General features: G+C 40.1%; 1 protein-coding gene across 1 annotated transcript; it reads left to right on the forward strand.

The window, feature by feature from the left end:
- Window positions 1–2,472: 2,472 nt before the first annotated feature.
- fshr (follicle stimulating hormone receptor) lies at window positions 2,473–15,255 on the forward strand. Its single transcript, XM_056366837.1, has 14 exons — window positions 2,473–2,896; window positions 5,245–5,316; window positions 6,328–6,402; window positions 6,645–6,719; window positions 6,821–6,895; window positions 7,933–8,007; window positions 8,509–8,589; window positions 9,633–9,701; window positions 9,809–9,883; window positions 10,786–10,968; window positions 11,257–11,477; window positions 12,446–12,627; window positions 12,764–12,955; window positions 13,660–15,255. Exons 1-14 carry the CDS (start codon window positions 2,742–2,744, stop codon window positions 14,194–14,196), a joined length of 2,067 nt encoding a protein of 688 aa, XP_056222812.1. The 5' UTR covers window positions 2,473–2,741; the 3' UTR covers window positions 14,197–15,255.
- The last annotated feature ends 2,712 nt before the right edge of the window (window positions 15,256–17,967 follow it).

Raw genomic sequence — 17,967 nt, forward strand, 5'->3', positions numbered from 1 at the left:
CAAGAGAAGGCCATGTTGTTTACAACAAAGATCGGCAAGCGGAATCAATCTGATCCATTTAGCTTTGAAGAGAGTGCCAACACGGAGCCTGGCAGTATTTGGTGTATTTGGCACAGCTTACACTTCATTCACCGCCAGTTCTTCAGAACACATCCAATCATGTTAAAACTGACCAAACTCATGCACTGGAAATATTGAGTTTGTGTTACACATATTATATAAGCATTACGTTACCTCTTCATTTAACAGATCATGTATAGATAGTGAGATGAGCTGACTCCATGTCCGTTGATGATATTGGTTACACCTGTGTTTGATAGTCAACATATCTGCTGTGAAAAAGATGTATTGACATCTTAATTTTTTGCATTTTCAAAGCTTGTTGAGCATGAACAGCATCTGTAGTTGGCAGTTCACAGTGTCAAAAACACCTCCCCTGCACAGGTGCAGAGCAATCAGCCACAGATTCATCCACAATTTCATATCATGTATACACACACACACATAGGTGTCAAGGCTCTTCCTCATTCTCAATCCTTCATCTCTACTCCCCTCTACACCTGCATTTGTCTCTAGCTTTCTGACTCACTCTCTCTCTGCGTTTCTTGCCGTGTGTTTAAGCAAAAATGGGAGAGTGTGTGTGAGATAGAATATGTAAGTGAGGTATTACACATGTTGTGGGGGACCTAAATCTGTTTACATCTGTACTGTATCGTCTTTATGGGGACAAAAAGCACGTCCCCATTACATAAATTAATTTTCAAGGTGAAGACATGTATGTTTCGAGTAATTATATGCAAGTGAATGTAAGTGTGTGTGTGTGTGTGTGTGTGTGTGTGTGTGTGTGTGTGTGTGTGTGTGTGTGTGTGTGTGTGTGTGTGTGTGTGTGTGTGTGTGGTGGTGGTGGTGGTGGGGTGTCAGGAGCTCAAGGCCGTGTTTTTCTGCTTTGGAATAAATCACAAAGAGCTCTTTTCCTCCACATGAAGTTATCACTGAGCGCACACACACACACACACACACACACACACACACACACACACACATTCAACTATTTATCAATGCATGTGTATGGAGAGCAGAAGATGAGCACACATAGAAATTAAAATGTCACTCCACACACATACATCAATAGGATGTATGCAGAGTGCAGCATAGAGGAATATTATGTCCATTGTTATCATACTCTGTTCATCTGTCACACAAATATGAGACACGAGACGAAACAGAATCACATGCTTACCATAATTATTTTCATTGTAAGTTTATACATGCTAACCAAGAGTCAAAATCACCATACACATAAGTTAAAAACAATTGCTGTATTGTTATTTTGGCTACATTTACTTGTAAAATGATCACTCAGAGAGAAAGAACGTGACAGAATATCTTTATTTTGTCTCTCACATAGTGCAAAACCTAAGTCTGGGTAACAAACTGCTGCTGCGCCTTTCTGCCACTCACTCTCACTGAACAGATGCAGAGAGAGGTTTGCCTCTCGAAAAATCCTCTGTAAATGCTCCCTGAAGACCTAATAGAAAATGTTTGTGGCAAATCACTCTGGAGAAAGCGAAGGCCAATCAGAAAAGTCCAACACTCAGCCGACCAATGGCATAATTTCATCAAAGAACTCAACTCTATCACTCACTCACTCACTCACTCACGGACATTTGCTGATAATACAAACTAAATCACCATTAAGACAAGTAACAACAACAATGAAAACTTCTCATATGAGAAAGTGAAAAGTTTTCCTTGCCATTCAATTAGTTCCTTTTTTCTTTTTCTTAGGTGTTTCTTTCCATCTTTAGGTGCATTCCTCTTCTAGTAATCAAGAACCCCAGTAAATTGTCTCTGTGACTAACATGTCAAAAAATGTCAAACCAAATAAGTTAAAAAAAAAAAGAAGCCGCATGAGCCAGCTAACTTTGTTAGCATTAACATTTGTGACAAATTCATTTCCATTCAGTCAAATTATACAAACTCAAAAAAGTGCCTTGCCCAATGATTGAACTTCTGTATGTTTTTCTTCCTTTATTAGCTAAGATTTTTTGATGGTTGCTCCAGTTAAAAAAGAACTTTTGAGGTGAGAAATGGTGAGTCTCGTTGGGTGTATACATTTTTAAATATGTTTTGAATAAGAGGTAAATAGGTTCAAAGAAGAGGGTCTTGATTGAACGTCATTAGCATTGCATCCAGTACTAAAATATTTTCAGTGACTAAAGTGTGATTGCTTGTTTATGTGATTTGATTTGTAGTTTAAGAAATAAAAAGTGGAAACAGATTTTTCGACAGACAAGAGCAATTAATTTGTGAAATCAGACACAAACACACACACACAGACACACACACACACACACACACACACACACCACACACACACACACACACACACACACACACACACACACACACACACAGCCCGGAGACCTCCTACATCCTCATACACACACAAAGCTTTTCACACGCCCACCCATTCACCACTGCATGGCAAAAAGCCTCAGAGCACCTCACACTTCTTCGCTCTTCAACCTGGTGGTGAACCCTGAGTGGATAGACCGACAAACTTTCATATCAAATCTGGAGTGTGGGCTTTGACGGAAGGCCTGCATGCATGTTAACAACACGTGGCAAACAGGGACAAAATCAGAGTGGGAAGAAGAACACGGAGACTTGAAAAGCAAAAAGATACAACAAACTGGTCTTAGCTTCAGACCAGCAGAGGTCTGGCAGGTTTCAAGATAATGATGAGTGTGATAATGTTAATGATTATGGTGATGAACACGGTAACAGCTTCAGCGCCTGGCTCTGAGATGCACATTAAACCTGGAGGTTGCCACAAGCTGGGATCCGGGGTCACAGAGATTCCTTCTAACATCCCCAGCAACACCCAATGCCTGTGAGTACACACAAGTTGACGCACACACATTATCTGCCGCAGGGTTGGGAGGTAAATATAAGCTGCTGCAGCCATCGTAGATGTTTACATTGCTGCCGCCCAATTTCTCCTCATCAAATGCCAAGAAAACTAAAGTTTTGTGGTATTGGAGGTGATGATAAGTTCTTACAAGATAAGAATTTATGTACAATTCTTCTTGACAGCAACACCGCACTCTGTCCAATTCTTCTTCTACTCTTTTTTTCTGCATTTATAAATCCCTCAACTGAAATGTGGGCTAATTTGGCCTGACACATGCTGATAATGTGACGGTGGCTGTCCTTGGTGTCTGTGTTCCTCTTGGTTATTGTGAAGAGTGGCAATAACATCAACCGACGTATTTGTGTTTTTTTTTTTTTTTTTGTATTAAATATTGTAACTTTTAGTCCCTTGTATGGGCCTAGCTTCAAAATTACTACATCCTACATTTCCCATTATCCAACTTCATAGCATCTTTTGTTGGACCCTCCATGCCTGGTAAATACCCATATCTTTCAAACTCCACATCTGCAGTTTATAATTTCAGAAAGCTTTAAAGCCACAGAATACATCATACAGCTGTTCTTACAGTCTGAGTAGTTACTCCTGTACGGACTGAAATCAGCGACATGTCCCTCTACTCAACTACAACAGGTGAAATAGGTCAATATTACAGGGAATATGTTCCCAAATAGCATTTCTAATCACCATAGTACACAAGTACAGATTCAGGGTGTACGCAATGTTTACAATTCCAAATCCCATCTCGTGAACATGCATAGTCATTTAGACTTCCCTCTCTAATCCTTGCTCATCCCCTTTTTGGCTGAATTTTGCACTGAACTCGCCAGTGCTGGTTTTATTAAACATTAATTAACTCAGGGAATGAATGCAAAGCACATCTGCTCGTCTTCAGAGACTCCCAGTGTCGTCGTCACAACTTTCCACCAAGTAGCTGAAGTTTTTTTTTTTCGTTAATGCACAAAAGTTATGGCAACGTTTGGGGTTTCTCTCTAAAAACACGCTGCATGCACATACCCTTGCTTTACACCCATGCTTGTTTGCTAGCTTGCAGTCTTCTTCTTCACTGCACGTGTGGGCACATTGCTACTTTGCGTGTTACTGCTACCAGCTGTTGATCAGTATAATAGTGTGTGAAACCGAAGACTGGACTGTGTAGCTATCATGCAAAACATGTTAGCGCATCATCGTGTGCGTGCATGGTACAGACAAAATAAGGAACCACTCTTAAAAACATTACTCCATAGCGCTGCAAGTGGTCAAAAATCTCACAGGGGACATTAAAGTTCACACCCAAACTCTGACCGGGTGAGAATGTCGGGTGATGGCACCCTCCTTGCTCCAGATTTTGAATGGATTGAAAATTATTCACGTCCTTTAAAAGCCAGGAAGCAATTGTGACGTAAATGTTAAAAGGTAGCGGAAGATTGATGCTACTCTTGTACTAGCCCGGCTCTGTATTTCCCAAAATGTTTCATTTCTAAGAGGAATATATAGTGTTATTTCATCTTCTCTTAAAAGCGTTAACCTCTGAAGATGTTGATCGAAGTGGTTCAGATTGTTTGTGATGCAGTGACATGGAGCAGAATGAGGCAAGTGAGGGTGGGCTGCCCCTCGGAGTAAACACTGACCTGTTGTTTTGGCCGCTGAAACATTTAGAAGGAATCTCAAGGCCAGAAGGGGGGGGGGGCGCAGGGTGACAGCGGGGGTCAGCATTAAGATTAAGATCGCCTGAGGCTTTTGCACAAATATGCAGTGCAGATACACATAATCGTGCTCACAAAAAGCATACCAACAAATACAGCCAACACACACACACACACGCGCGCACACACAGAGGAGGACATTTGTGGTAGAAGTAGCAACTGTTCCTAAAAGACATACTGTGAACTCCCAGGCGGCGATGTGTGTGTTCTCATCTGTTCTGTTCTGCTCGAAGGTCAAGGCTCAGGAAGAGTGAGGATATTTACAAGTATGCAGCAATGGATGGCCATTTCAGATGTGATCTACAGCAACCAGATGCAAAATAAACTTGGGATCTTGTATAGACATTCTGTACACAAAGCAGTTTGTTTCTTGCATGAAAAGAAAATCCCCCAACATGAGTGAGTAAAAAGGGTCATGGCCTTGTTGATCTCCTTCATTAATCAATGAAAATACAGAGCTGAAAATGATCCCACCCCACACCCGAGACACACAGCAACACTGGCCACTAATGACTTTCACTAAGGATTTCTCTCCAGTGATTACGACTCTGTGATCTGTGCATCGCTGAGAGCTGATGTGAGTGGCTGTTTCTGCGTCAACAGGAGAGTTAAGCAGACGCAGATCCGAGAGATTCCCCAGGGTGCCCTCACCAGCCTGCAGCACCTCAGGAAACTGTAAGTGTGCGTGTGTGTGTGTGTGTGTGTGTGTCCCATGTTTATTCTTTGATGTGGAACATAATGAACTGAGGAGGTCAAAACAGTCGAGATATGGATCATCCAGACAGAGGAGAAGTGAGGAGGGGGCGTTGGGATCTATGGCCAAGCCTCACCGGCCAATTTATCTTAATATATATTTGGTGTTATTCCTCTAAATTAAGAAAAAAAAGAGTTTTAGTTTAGCTAAATTATATGTACAAGCTAGAGTAACCAAATTACCTCCTAGATTCAGTTTAAATAATACATGAAATCCTTGAAAATAATGGAAAACTACTAAGCACAACAATAGAAACATAGACTCTTTTTGTTGCTATTTTATTAACTTATTTATTTATTTATTTATCTATTTCATCTTCATATCTTTGCCTGTATACTTACATTTGTAGGTTAGTTTTTAGTTGCTGTTGTTGTAGATTAAATATTTAATAATAAACATAAACTTTTGAAATCAGGAAATCAAAAACTTGATTGATTGATTGTTTTGGTTTCGTAATTTTTCCCTGTTTTTGATTTATCCTCAGTTTTAATGATGTGTTGCATACATGTAGCTTCCCATATGTTTGGATCTCGGGAGATGCAATTATGAACTGCATTTCCCACGTGTACTTGCATGAAACGCACAGGAATGCACATTTTGATTCGCTGCTAGCTTTGAATATTCCCTCTTGTCCTGTGACCAAAGGCTTGAATGTATTTTTCAACACTTGCATTGGTGTAAAGTGTGCAGGGCCCTCCTTGCTCCTTTAGGTTTCGGCCTTCTTGCACACTCCTGCATTGTGTTGTAAGTGCTGTAATCTTTTCAAAAGTCCTGTAGCAAGATCAATGAGATGATAAATGCCTCCTGTCTTTCTTGTGACTACAGGGTCAATGAAAATGAAATCATTATCTGCATCACCATTTATATCCTTTACTTTCCCCCCTCTTCGCCCAACCCTGCTCTCCTCTTCTCTCCACCACCTACAACCATAGCATCATAATGAAGAACGACGTGCTGGAGAGTATCAGCACGTCTGCCTTCGCCAACCTCTCTCAGCTCACTTACATGTGAGTATGCAGTTTTCTAAAAACCCCCTGCACGCATTTTATCCAACGTGCCTTGTGTGTTTAGTCTCTGTCATGGAACAAGAAGAGCTGCAAACTCCGAGAGAGCCAAACCCAAACAGTTGAGGAGTGGGCTTGGCAGTTGTGGTGGAGACTAAATATATCAGAGAATGAGGTGTAAATGAAGACCTGGCAGCTGGATTTTTGTTAATGTACTCTATGTCATATTCTTGTGTCTCTCGCAGCATCATCTCCGAAAACCTTGCTTTGGAGAGAATTGAAGCTTTTGCCTTCTCCAATCTCCCTGAACTCACTGAGATGTAAGTATCACTGACAGGAAAGTGAATGTGGTGAAAACCCCTGAAACTGCAAGACCAGTCATCTATAATAGTGAGTACATGACTTTATGTGTTTCTTTCAGAAACATAGAAAAGTCAAAACACCTGAGTTCCATCCATCCAGATGCATTCGGGAACATCACGAAACTACAGCATCTGTGAGTACTCACTAAGAGTGCAGCAAAGAGGAACATGTGCTTCTTCATCTTGCGCTTGTCAAACTGATTGTGAGTCCAAAATGGGTCATGGGTGACAGGCCTACTTCTGACAGGCCCCCACACGACCGGAGACATAATTTTTTAATTAGCTTGGATCCTTTGAAAGAGAAATCAAGTATCACTCTTCATCCCAAGGAAGTTTTTTCTACAATATGAACTATACCATTTCAAAGATTTTAATGTATTTGTTACAAAAAGAGACTAAATTATACTGTCTATGTCTTATGAAACACTCTTAAAGTAGCTGTTTATAAGGGACAATGAAAAGCTAAAATCTCTCACTGACATTATCATACTTGTCCCAATTTGTAAGAACTGGGTCACATAAACAGATGGGAAAAAAAATACATTTCTCAAACCACCTCAGCACAAAAACATTGTATTTTGAATTACATAAAAAGGGGGTAAAAGTTATTGCATCTTGCAGATTAAACACAACAGAGGATTATCCTTAAAAACCTGAAGTGAAGCCATTCAAGGATGACTAAAAAACTAACATGATAATTTATGATATATGTATGTGTAATGCTAAACTAAATTTATAATTTACACATTCATGATATCATATATACATATACATTCTTTGGTGTCTCACAGTGTTGACAAAACACCCTCTACAAAACCTTTAACTAAGGTTGTCAGGTTGTTTAATAGAAATTTATATACAGTTTTAGGAAATCAGGTCACTCTTTTTAAATTTCAAAGCTGTTGTGCACAACAGTAAGTTTTCTTAGAGACAGTACCTACCGCTGAATGAGGCTGAACTCGTCATGTGTTTTTGCCAGACAGTTGTTTGGGACAGGGAAATCTTTAAATGTCTAATTTATCTCTCTGGCACCTCAGCCTCTCTGAACATCCTTGGAATCTTTTCGCATGTTAATTTTTTTTTATCTCTGTTATTACAATGAATCTTACATTGTCCGATTCTATCACTGTGAATGCACAGTAACATTTGCTGGTTAATCTGCACATCACAGGACCATCTCCCACACCACACTGAGAATCTTTCCAAACTTCTCCAAGATCCAGTCCACAGCCACCGAACTTCTGTTGTAAGTCTCCACACAATGAACAAATGAACTACAAATGCATGCTCAGATATACACCCACACACACACATACACACACACACACATACACACACACACATACACACACAGACAAACACACACCACTATTCCCACATGCACCTCAACATACAGGCTATTGTATGCACACAGAATTAAATATGCAGAGGAACGAAGAAATCACACCATTAAACATATAACACTGCAGTTAAAGCCTACGCACTGAGTAGTCCTTACAAAACAGAATAACATGGATGCAAACCATCTGTTCCTGGTCTCCAGTCTATAAAAAATCCATCTTTAGCCCATCTCCCATCTGACATCCACCAGCTTCTAAAAGGAACTGGATTTTTAAGTAGATTGTAGCATGTATTTGTAATATTTTGCATCATAAGTGTACATGCTGTATATCTGCTGTTTTCGTACTTCTACTTACTTCTCAGCATTTGTTGTTTATTACGACTTTTTGATCTTTGTCCCGCTTAGTCAACTGCAGGAGAACAGCCACATAGAGAGAGTCCCCGCCAATGCCTTCAGAGGCCTCTGCACTCAAGCCATCTCAGAGATGTAAGGGATTCATCTTTCTTTTTTTTAGAAACACACCACCCTCACACAGCTCCGAGTGGGCATTATATACGCAATGATGAATGTTCCCTGAAATGCTCTCTGCCCTCTTTACTGGGCTCTGTCTTCTCACTGTTGTCTCCTTCTTTTATGCACATCTCTAACACTCTTACCACTTTATATCAACTCCTTATTTTTTTTCCAACATCCCCTATTTCATTATCATTATTTCATTAATTGGTTTTCTTATGTAAATAATGCAAAAAATGATAGCAATATTTGTGAAAAAATAAAACTAAGATGTTGCTAATATTACAGTAAGGCACCAACTACTTTGACTGTTACTGCTCAGTGGCCATCCTAGACTCCTAAACGCCACACATGCAGAGGACACTACAATTTACAGTCTCATCAGTAGACATTGCAATTTACCAATGTCTCCTAAACGCCTCACATGCAGGCAATGGGTAGATGCTACAGCACACATTTTGTTTAGGGCAACAGCAGTGCGCTCTATTGTGTCTTCATGAGAGGTTTAAGGTTTGTAGTTGAAGGACCAATATGAAGGGCCATCAGGGGCCCATTTTCCCTTTGGGTGGCCCCAAGTATTTGCCAGGTTTGTCTCTCTAGACTCACCTCTGCTACTGCTAATACTCATAATTTATTGGCCAAATGTAAAGCTGATTGGTTAAAACAATGGTGGAAAGTAAAAGCAAAAGTGGATAAGTTTATAATGGACTACTTTTAATTTTATATTGCTGTTTTTACTGAAGTAAAATTATGAGTATGTCTCCCACCACTGCCAAATCTATCCAGGAAACATAGTTTGCCCACAGCTGTTAAAAAGCAGAAAAGGAAGGAAGAGAAAAAACAATAAATCCAATTAGTTTGGTGCGTTTGACTAAAATCCTGTACAGCTTTAGTCACTGAGAACAAAGGATCTGCACACACTAAAATTAGCTTTGATAGTTCAGATAAGTTTACTGTTGGAAATGTTCTGTGTTGCAGCCACATGACTGTAATTTGGCTTCTCTTTCCAATGACAGACGGCTCACCAGAAATGGCATCAAGGAGGTGGCAAGTGACGCCTTCAACGGCACAAGGATGAAAAAATTGTGAGTCATAGGCAGAGACACAATTACAAACAGAAGATTTACACAAAAATAAAATAAAATAGTCAGCTCTCATGTTTAATTTCTCTCTTTTTCTCCCTCTCTCTTAGGTCCCTGAGAGGCAACAAACATCTTACTCACATCAATCCCAACGCCTTTGTGGGTTCCAGTGAGTTGGTGGTACTGTAAGCATGACATTTAACAGTAACTCATGCCTACACGATTCACCCTCCTCATCATCACTTATTAAACTCAGGATGTAGGAGAAAACAAGAAGCAATGTGATATGTGTGGGGAGACTAAGCTTAGAAACATGATGCCAGATTTAAGGTAAAAATAAACCGAGAGCAGGTTAATTTTACCCGGAGAGACCTGTTTATTCCCCAAACAAAGAGACACCTATTTCCATTGAAGTAGAAATCAAAAAAAAAAAAGTATTTGTTTTTCTTTTGGGCTGTGATGTTTTTTTTCCCGTCCACATCCCAGCAATCACTTGGCAATCAAACGGTAGCTCTTTCCATGAATTTTCCAATCGGGAAATTTGTGTTTCAGGGTTTTATTCTTAGCAAAACTTGATTTTTGCTGGCATAAATATTTATACATCACTTCTTACACCCTCTGGAGTCCTTCTGTTTTCAGTGAATACACTGAGCATGTTTTATTTGCAGTGAGATAACTTGATTTATATACCATGTAGACACAGGCTGAGTAAACAAGCTGAAAGTGCATAATATCATAAGACATAATATCATATTTATGTCTGCAGAATTTCTTTAAACTGTATTATTGTACTTTATTAAAATTAAGCATACAAAGACACAAAATCCTGTTGGAATGAAGTCATTTCACACGTAAATAGACTGTATTATGTATGTTTTTGCTGTATTTGTGTGTATAAATAGTGAAACAACCTAAAACAAAGTCAAATAAAATCAACCTTGACTCCTGAGGGATACACCAACACTTCGCTTTTTATGAACTGATCATATATTAACGAAGGAGACATCTGTCACAAAATGGAATGGATTCTGAAATTCAAATGACAGTTTCAGTCGCTCCTCGGCTAAAGCCTCACTTGTTTGTGCAGGGACGTTTCTCACACAACCGTCACCTCCCTGCCGGACTCCATCCTCGGTGGGCTCCAGAGGCTGTTCGCAGAGTCCGCCTTGGAGCTGAAGAAACTTCCCTCTCTGCAGCTCACCAAACTGCACCAGGCCAGCCTGACCTACCAGTCGCACTGCTGCGCCTTCCAAAACATACGCAGGAACAGGTAGTCGAGAGGTTTCTGAACATTTTGGGAAACATGTTTACGTACAGAAAACATAAAAATGACAATTCAAGTTTTATGGAGGTTATGCGCAATGAAATTACTTTAACTTTAAATGACTGACAGAAGTATAATATTAAAGCAATGTTTTATTTTTTTATATCTCATTATAACTCAATTTCTGGTTAATCACCATTAACTAATGCTGTAGTATTGACCACAGAGCTTTGGTATTGAGGATTTATAGAACGTGTGTCAAAAATGCACTTAGTGTGTGTTGTTGTGTGGCAGATCGAGGTGGAACCACCTGTGCTCCAACCCCAACGCTCCGGATCAACTTCATTTCTACAGAGAACACTGCTCCAACTTCACCTCCATCACCTGCAGCCCAGCGCCAGACGCTTTCAACCCCTGTGAGGACATCATGTCCGTCGTCCCCCTGCGGGTCCTCATATGGATCATCTCAATCCTCGCACTGCTGGGGAACGCAGTAGTGCTCCTTGTACTGATAGGTATGGAACAGGAAAATCACCTCTGAGACAGAATTCACATTTTCGCACAGTATTTCCATTTTGAGAAACTTACATACTTTTCCTCCAATAGACTTTTAGAAGCCGATCTACTCTTCATACTTACATATTTCTTTTCTTCTATACTTCAAATTCATCTAAAGCTGATAATAAGATATCCCCAAATCCCCAAAATTGGAATGAAGAGGTTTTCACATGACAGCAAAACCAAGCTTTATTCTCTTTTGCAATGAAATATCAACCTGAGGACATTTTACTGTTAAAGACCCCCTGTGATGAAAATCAAGTGTTTGTCCACATGGGGTTTTTCTATAATACAAGACACATCATGAGCAAAATAAGCAGTCAACACTATGTATTTCCACCTTAGAACTGCAGTGAACCAATGACAGTCTCGGAAAAATGGATTAAGACAGCCAGGGATTCATATGTTACAAACCTATGGAACCAATCCCATCAACTTGCGGGGACTTAGGCAGGCAAAATAAAACCCCAAACTTTGTCAGTGCAGAGAGCGAAAGTTTACATTAGCACAACCACTAACACTGTGTCAGCCACTGTTAGTCACAAGCTAGTAAACAACATAAACAAATAAAAGATTCTAACTACTGTTCTGATACGTCTACTAATTGCTGCGAACCTCTCACTCCTCAAAAACTCCTGAGTCTGGGTCTGACTGAGGCTCAAACACGTGGCTCTGCTCCTCTGCTAATTATCTTGATAGGCACTGCTCTTTCACCGGTCAACCTGGCAGCAGTGGTGGGCGGGGCATAAAGCCTGATCCTTTCTCAATGAGGAAGTAAACGTGGATGTGCTTCCAGCCCCAGAGTATTCAAGAGTTTTTTTTATATAGTTTAAAACATGTCTGGAGAGGAACATTAATTCTTGTTTATTTCTGGGTATACCAAGACAAATGGTCATTTTTCTCACCTTTCTGTTTCCACTGTCAGGCAGCCGCTCCAAACTGACTGTTCCCCGGTTCCTTATGTGCCACTTGGCCTTTGCTGACCTCTGCATGGGCATCTACCTGGCAGTCATAGCAACTGTAGACATGTTCACCCGTGGCCGGTACTACAACGATGCCATAGACTGGCAGATGGGCCTGGGTTGCAGTGCTGCAGGCTTCTTCACGGTGTGTACATACACACGGAGTCGTGCATGTGATAGCCCTACATCAATGACAACAGTGCACAGGTTTGAATAGAAAATGTGTATGTGTGTGTGTGTGTGTGTGTGTGTGTGTGTGTGTGTGTGTGTGTGATTTGCAGGTGTTTGCCAGTGAGTTGTCAGTGTTCACATTAACAGCGATCACCCTGGAGCGCTGGCACACCATCACACATGCTCTGCGGCTCGACCGTAAACTCCGCCTGAGACACGCGAGTATCGTCATGACAGCAGGCTGGATCTTCTCATCTCTGGCCGCTTTGCTGCCCACAGTTGGAGTCAGCAGCTACAGCAAGGTGGGTGTGCAGACCACACATTAATTAAACTCCTCTGTGCTTTCCACTTCGTAACACCAATTTACTGTACGTTTCTTCAATGATGAATTCTTGCATGTTGCAACCATATATGTTAACGATATATATTTAATTTATATATGCAAGTTGATGAAAACAACATACGGATTAAACTTTTATATGCTTACATGTATTTTTATTATTAATTTCCCATTCTGGGAAATTAGTCTCAGACTTTTGGAACCCACTGTACATAATATGAACATGTATTATCAGGCTTTGGGATAGATATATATTTGAATAACACACGTCTACAATGTAAGCATACAAAATGGCATATTTGCCTTTGTTTGATGGAGAGACATCAAACGCAGAGAAAGAGAGGCACAATTACAAGCGGTTTCCAGATGGAACCAAATGTTGTGGTCACGTGGTATGTGTCTTAAACCACTCCAGCACCAGGACGCCAACAACACAAGTGCAGCATTGCTGATGAAATGTGCAATACAATATATCAACAATCATTCACATATATTACATACATTACCTGTAGTTGGTGGTTTAGTTTATTTGTTCATATGAACATGAACCTATTTACACATACAGTAGGTGACTGTTTCTATAGTCTACTGGTCCATAAACCTTCATAATATGGAAATGAAGAATATCCAAGGCCCCGGAACACCTTGTATTTGTTCGTGGTGCAGGTTAGTATCTGCCTGCCCATGGACGTGGAGTTTCTGGCGTCTCAGGTCTACATTGTGTCTCTCCTCCTCCTCAACATCCTGGCCTTCTTCTGTGTGTGTGGCTGTTACCTCAGCATCTACCTGACCGTCCGCAACCCCTCGTCAGCGCCGGCCCATGCTGACACCCGCGTGGCCAAACGCATGGCCATCCTCATCTTCACTGATTTCATCTGCATGGCTCCCATCTCCTTCTTCGCCATCTCGGCCGCCCTCAAGCTCCCCCTCATCACCGTCTCACAATCCAAATTCCTCCTGGTCTTCTTCTACCCGATCAACTCCTGCTCCAACCCCTTCCTGTACGCCTTCTGCACTCGCACCTTCAGACGGGACTTCTTTTTCCTCGCAGCCCGCTTCGGCCTGTTCAAGACCCGGGCGCAGATTTACCGGACAGAGAGTTCGTCCTGTCAGCAGCCGGCGTGGACCTCTCCAAAGAGCAGCCATGTGGTGCTGTACTCCTTGGCCAATGCGTTGAGTCTAGATGTGAAACAAGAATGCTGACTGTCTCTCAAAAATCTGCAGTCTTTTTGCTGGTCCATGGTCAGAGAGGCCCTATTTCTCTACGGATGAAGCTACAGTCATTCTACTAGCTCTGGCTCTGGCGGAGATATTGACAGAATATAATATGAACACCTCTTAAAGTTGGAAAAATTCAACTTGGTTTAAGAGATCATCTTCTTCTCTCTCACTTGTTGTGGAAATGTAGAAGCGCACTGTTAAATCCTCATTTTTACTATTTAGTCAGCTTTGATTTTTAGTTGTTTAGTTGTTTTTATCTATCTCAAGTATGTTGCAAATATCTTTGGCCAGACCGTCAGCTGCTTACTCTTTGGACTCAACATCTGAACCACAACAACTCAGGACACAAGTGCCAGTGTCCTTCCAAGCCCATGTGACCCGTGGTTAAACTCTACTCTATGCACAATAGCAACCCGAGCATGGATAGCCACAAAACAACTGCAGATACTTTGTCCAAATCTAGGTCAAACTACTGCCCTAGATAATTCTTTGTGTTTGTTTTAATTTCATCGGAGTGCCAAATGGGTGGAGTTTACCGCAACATAACAATTTAGATCATAAGTAGAACGTAGAAAGAATAGGAGAAGAAGTAAACTGACTTCACTTTCATGTACAGTCTTATGTAACAAAACACCATCCATCTGGTGTCCCTAGATAATGAAACCAACTAAAGTGCTTTGAAACAGTTTAGCAAGGGTTCTGACGCTCTGGATGTCAGCATATGCATGTCAAGAAATCAACAGTCATTTAACATTCAGTGTTATGATTGAATGATATTCATTATGAAGCACACCACGGGGACCTAGTGATTAATAATCTCTTCAAACTTTCCATCTGCCGTAGCTCTGGATGCCTCCACAGCCCCCTCTACCACTCAGTTTCTCTATTTGTTTGAAAAGAGGGGCATGTAATTATCTTTGTAATGTGATTATGTTTATTGTTTGTAAATGATAGTACTACTAAGTATCACCTTTTTATATCTGTGGTTTGCACAAAATGTATGTTTGGGATCATTTTTATAAAGTTGTTTATTATAATTTCTCTCCTTGAGATTTTGTAGATTTTGTAGTGAGTGTGTGAAGAGTAGTAACAAAAGGAAAGACTCTCTCTCTCTCTCACACACACACACACACACACACACACACACACACACACACACACACATATACACATACATGCACATACACACACACATTAAACTGAGCTGTCTTTATCTAGAAATGCTGTCCTTCAGAGGATCCAAAGATTTCAAGGACAAAGTGACCCTACCAACCTCTGCTCTGTTTGCCAGGGTGGGTGGGTGGTTGTGGGAGGGGAGACTACACAGCTGTTCTTTCTGCTTATTACAGGAGGAGGGATATGGCAGCTAGATAAGACACGCACACACCCACACCCACACACACACACACACAGACAGAAGCAAGCCAGGGTTTCAAGGCTGCAGCTGCAAGAAGGAGTCCATCTCATTGATATGGATACACTGCCTCTTACATGCCAACGCTGAACGTGTGGGTGCATTTGTGCTCTTTAGCCACCAGGTGATGCTACTGATGCAGGTTTTATTGTGATCTCTGCTCTGTCACGGTCTATTCAGCTGTGAATAACAATACACTTCAAGTCACACCGATCGACAACAAGCATACATTTGATATCAAACAACTGATGGTGATGGGAAAGCACACACTTACAGCTGCACTGTTACAAAAACATAACATTAATGTGGAAGCTAGTATTATAACAATAAAAAGTAGACAGCTGGGGGCATTATTTCGTAAAAGATGTCTTTATAGCAAAGCATGGACATTAAACCGATACAGTTATCTCAAACAGGAATAATGTTTTCTGGCTTCAAGCTTAGACTGAAACAGTCTCTGAGATGTTGCTTTGCAGCTTCAGACTGGAAATGAAAATGAAAAAACTCACCTAGTCCTTGCCTGGCCTTGGAGACTATAATCCACACTGTGTTGACAGTCTTTAAAGTCTCTATACAGAGTGCTGTGGAATAATGTGACATGCCTGTGTCTCCAGAAATACAGATATGATGCACAGATTCACTATAGTTCAGTTTCACTATAGTTGCTGCCACTCAGAGAATATTTAGTTTAGGAACTATTTTCAGTAATAACACTCAGGACTTCCTGTTGGTCTTCTGTTTAAGACATGAAACATATTATAGCAACACCCCCTCCCTCCCAAAAATTGAATTTATTTGAGAATGGCCAAGAATTAGGATGATTGTTTTAATTTTGGTAAAAAACACAATTTCCTGTACCTATTGCATATTTTTTCACATATACAGTATAGTATAGTATATTCTTGATTTTTTTCCTAAGCACTAAAAATGATTGAAGGATTATTCACTTCTGTGTTGCACTCTTAAGGCCCTCGAACTTAGTTGTCCTAAAAATGATTGAGTGCTTGTTTCGTTGAATGTCGAAAGGTGTGGTGAGGTGCAGATGCTGTTTGCTACACGCAGATGTTCTCCAGACAGAACACAATGTGATGACAGAGAAGACTCCAGATAAAACCTTGTAACAATCAAACAAAGCAGCCTGTGTGCAAGGCTGAGCTGGGCCCTCAAGTACCTAATCATTTGGTCGTTTGCAGCCAAACAATGCCCTCTAGTGGTACAGTTGCCGTAAAACTCACCTCCTTTAGGCTTTAAAGGTGGCTGGGCTGTTAAAAGGCTGTAGTTTGGTTTCTCACAGAGGCTGTAGTCCGCTTGAATTCATGTGTAAAATGGAGGCAAATAGTATAGAAAATTTGTGTGCCACTGGAATAGATTACGGACTTTTAAATTTTTAATTAATCAATGAATTGATACTTTTTTAAAAATTCAAATAAACTAATTAGTTAAACTTGGATATAAATAATGAACTGAAGAAACTTAAAATAAAGAAATTACATTTTCCAGGTAATCATTTTAATTTGTGTGTTTGAACCAAAAATCGGTAACTGTGTCTTCAAACAGAAATGCAGGATTTTAAAAAGGCTTTTAAATGTTATATTTTGTTATTCCATTTAATAATGTCTCTACCTATCTATTAATGTTTCTTGGCAAATACAAATTTGTATTAAATTTGTATATGATGCAAGCAATGAAAGAGATACTTTAATTTCCTAATTAATAATTTTGTTGCCCGATTGTGTGTACAAAAATGACTCTTTAAACAGAATTGCATAATTAACTTCCAAAGGTTTTTAAATTTAACTTTTTTCCTATGCTATTTATTAATCTGTATGCTTGTCATATTCCACACAATTCATGTTTACTGCTTTAAAATTGAGTTTTTATTTCATAAAAATTTTAATATTCAAGATTTTAATGTGTCAGAATGTCCATATAAACAAACACATCTCTGCACACTTTCACCAAAATATAGAAAATGATAATAATCAATCCCTTACGATAATGGCCCCAAGTTACTGTTAATATATGAATATAAGAGTCAAGGAGCTCAGTTAAGACACTAAACGACCACAAAGAGACAAAGCGACTACAAAGAGATATGAAAGGTCTACAAAGAGACTAAATGAGTCTAAAGAGGTGTGAATGGACCACAAAGAGATGCAGAACGACCACAAAGACACATAAACAGCAACAAAGATATGTAAAAAGGACCATAGGGAGACACAAAATGACCATGATGAGACACAAAATGATTTTTTTTTTTAAAGACACAAAACAACTACAAAGAATGCACCTTTTGAACTTATAAAGGCTCTTTCAGTCTCATATAGGACTTGTGGGGG

The sequence above is a fragment of the Seriola aureovittata genome, chromosome 21 (assembly GCF_021018895.1).
Source record: "Seriola aureovittata isolate HTS-2021-v1 ecotype China chromosome 21, ASM2101889v1, whole genome shotgun sequence".
In the NCBI taxonomy this organism is placed as follows: domain Eukaryota; kingdom Metazoa; phylum Chordata; class Actinopteri; order Carangiformes; family Carangidae; genus Seriola; species Seriola aureovittata.

What these genes read in the sequence shown, in the direction of transcription:
- fshr (XM_056366837.1), top strand. Translation starts at nt 2,742, where the DNA reads ATGATGAGTGTGATAATGTTAATGATTATGGTGATGAACACGGTAACA. An exon ending in CTCTCTCAGCTCACTTACAT is followed by an intron (nt 6,403 to 6,644) that starts GTGAGTATGCAG and finishes TGTCTCTCGCAG; the next exon opens with CATCATCTCCGAAAACCTTG. An exon ending in CTCCCTGAACTCACTGAGAT is followed by an intron (nt 6,720 to 6,820) that starts GTAAGTATCACT and finishes TGTTTCTTTCAG; the next exon opens with AAACATAGAAAAGTCAAAAC.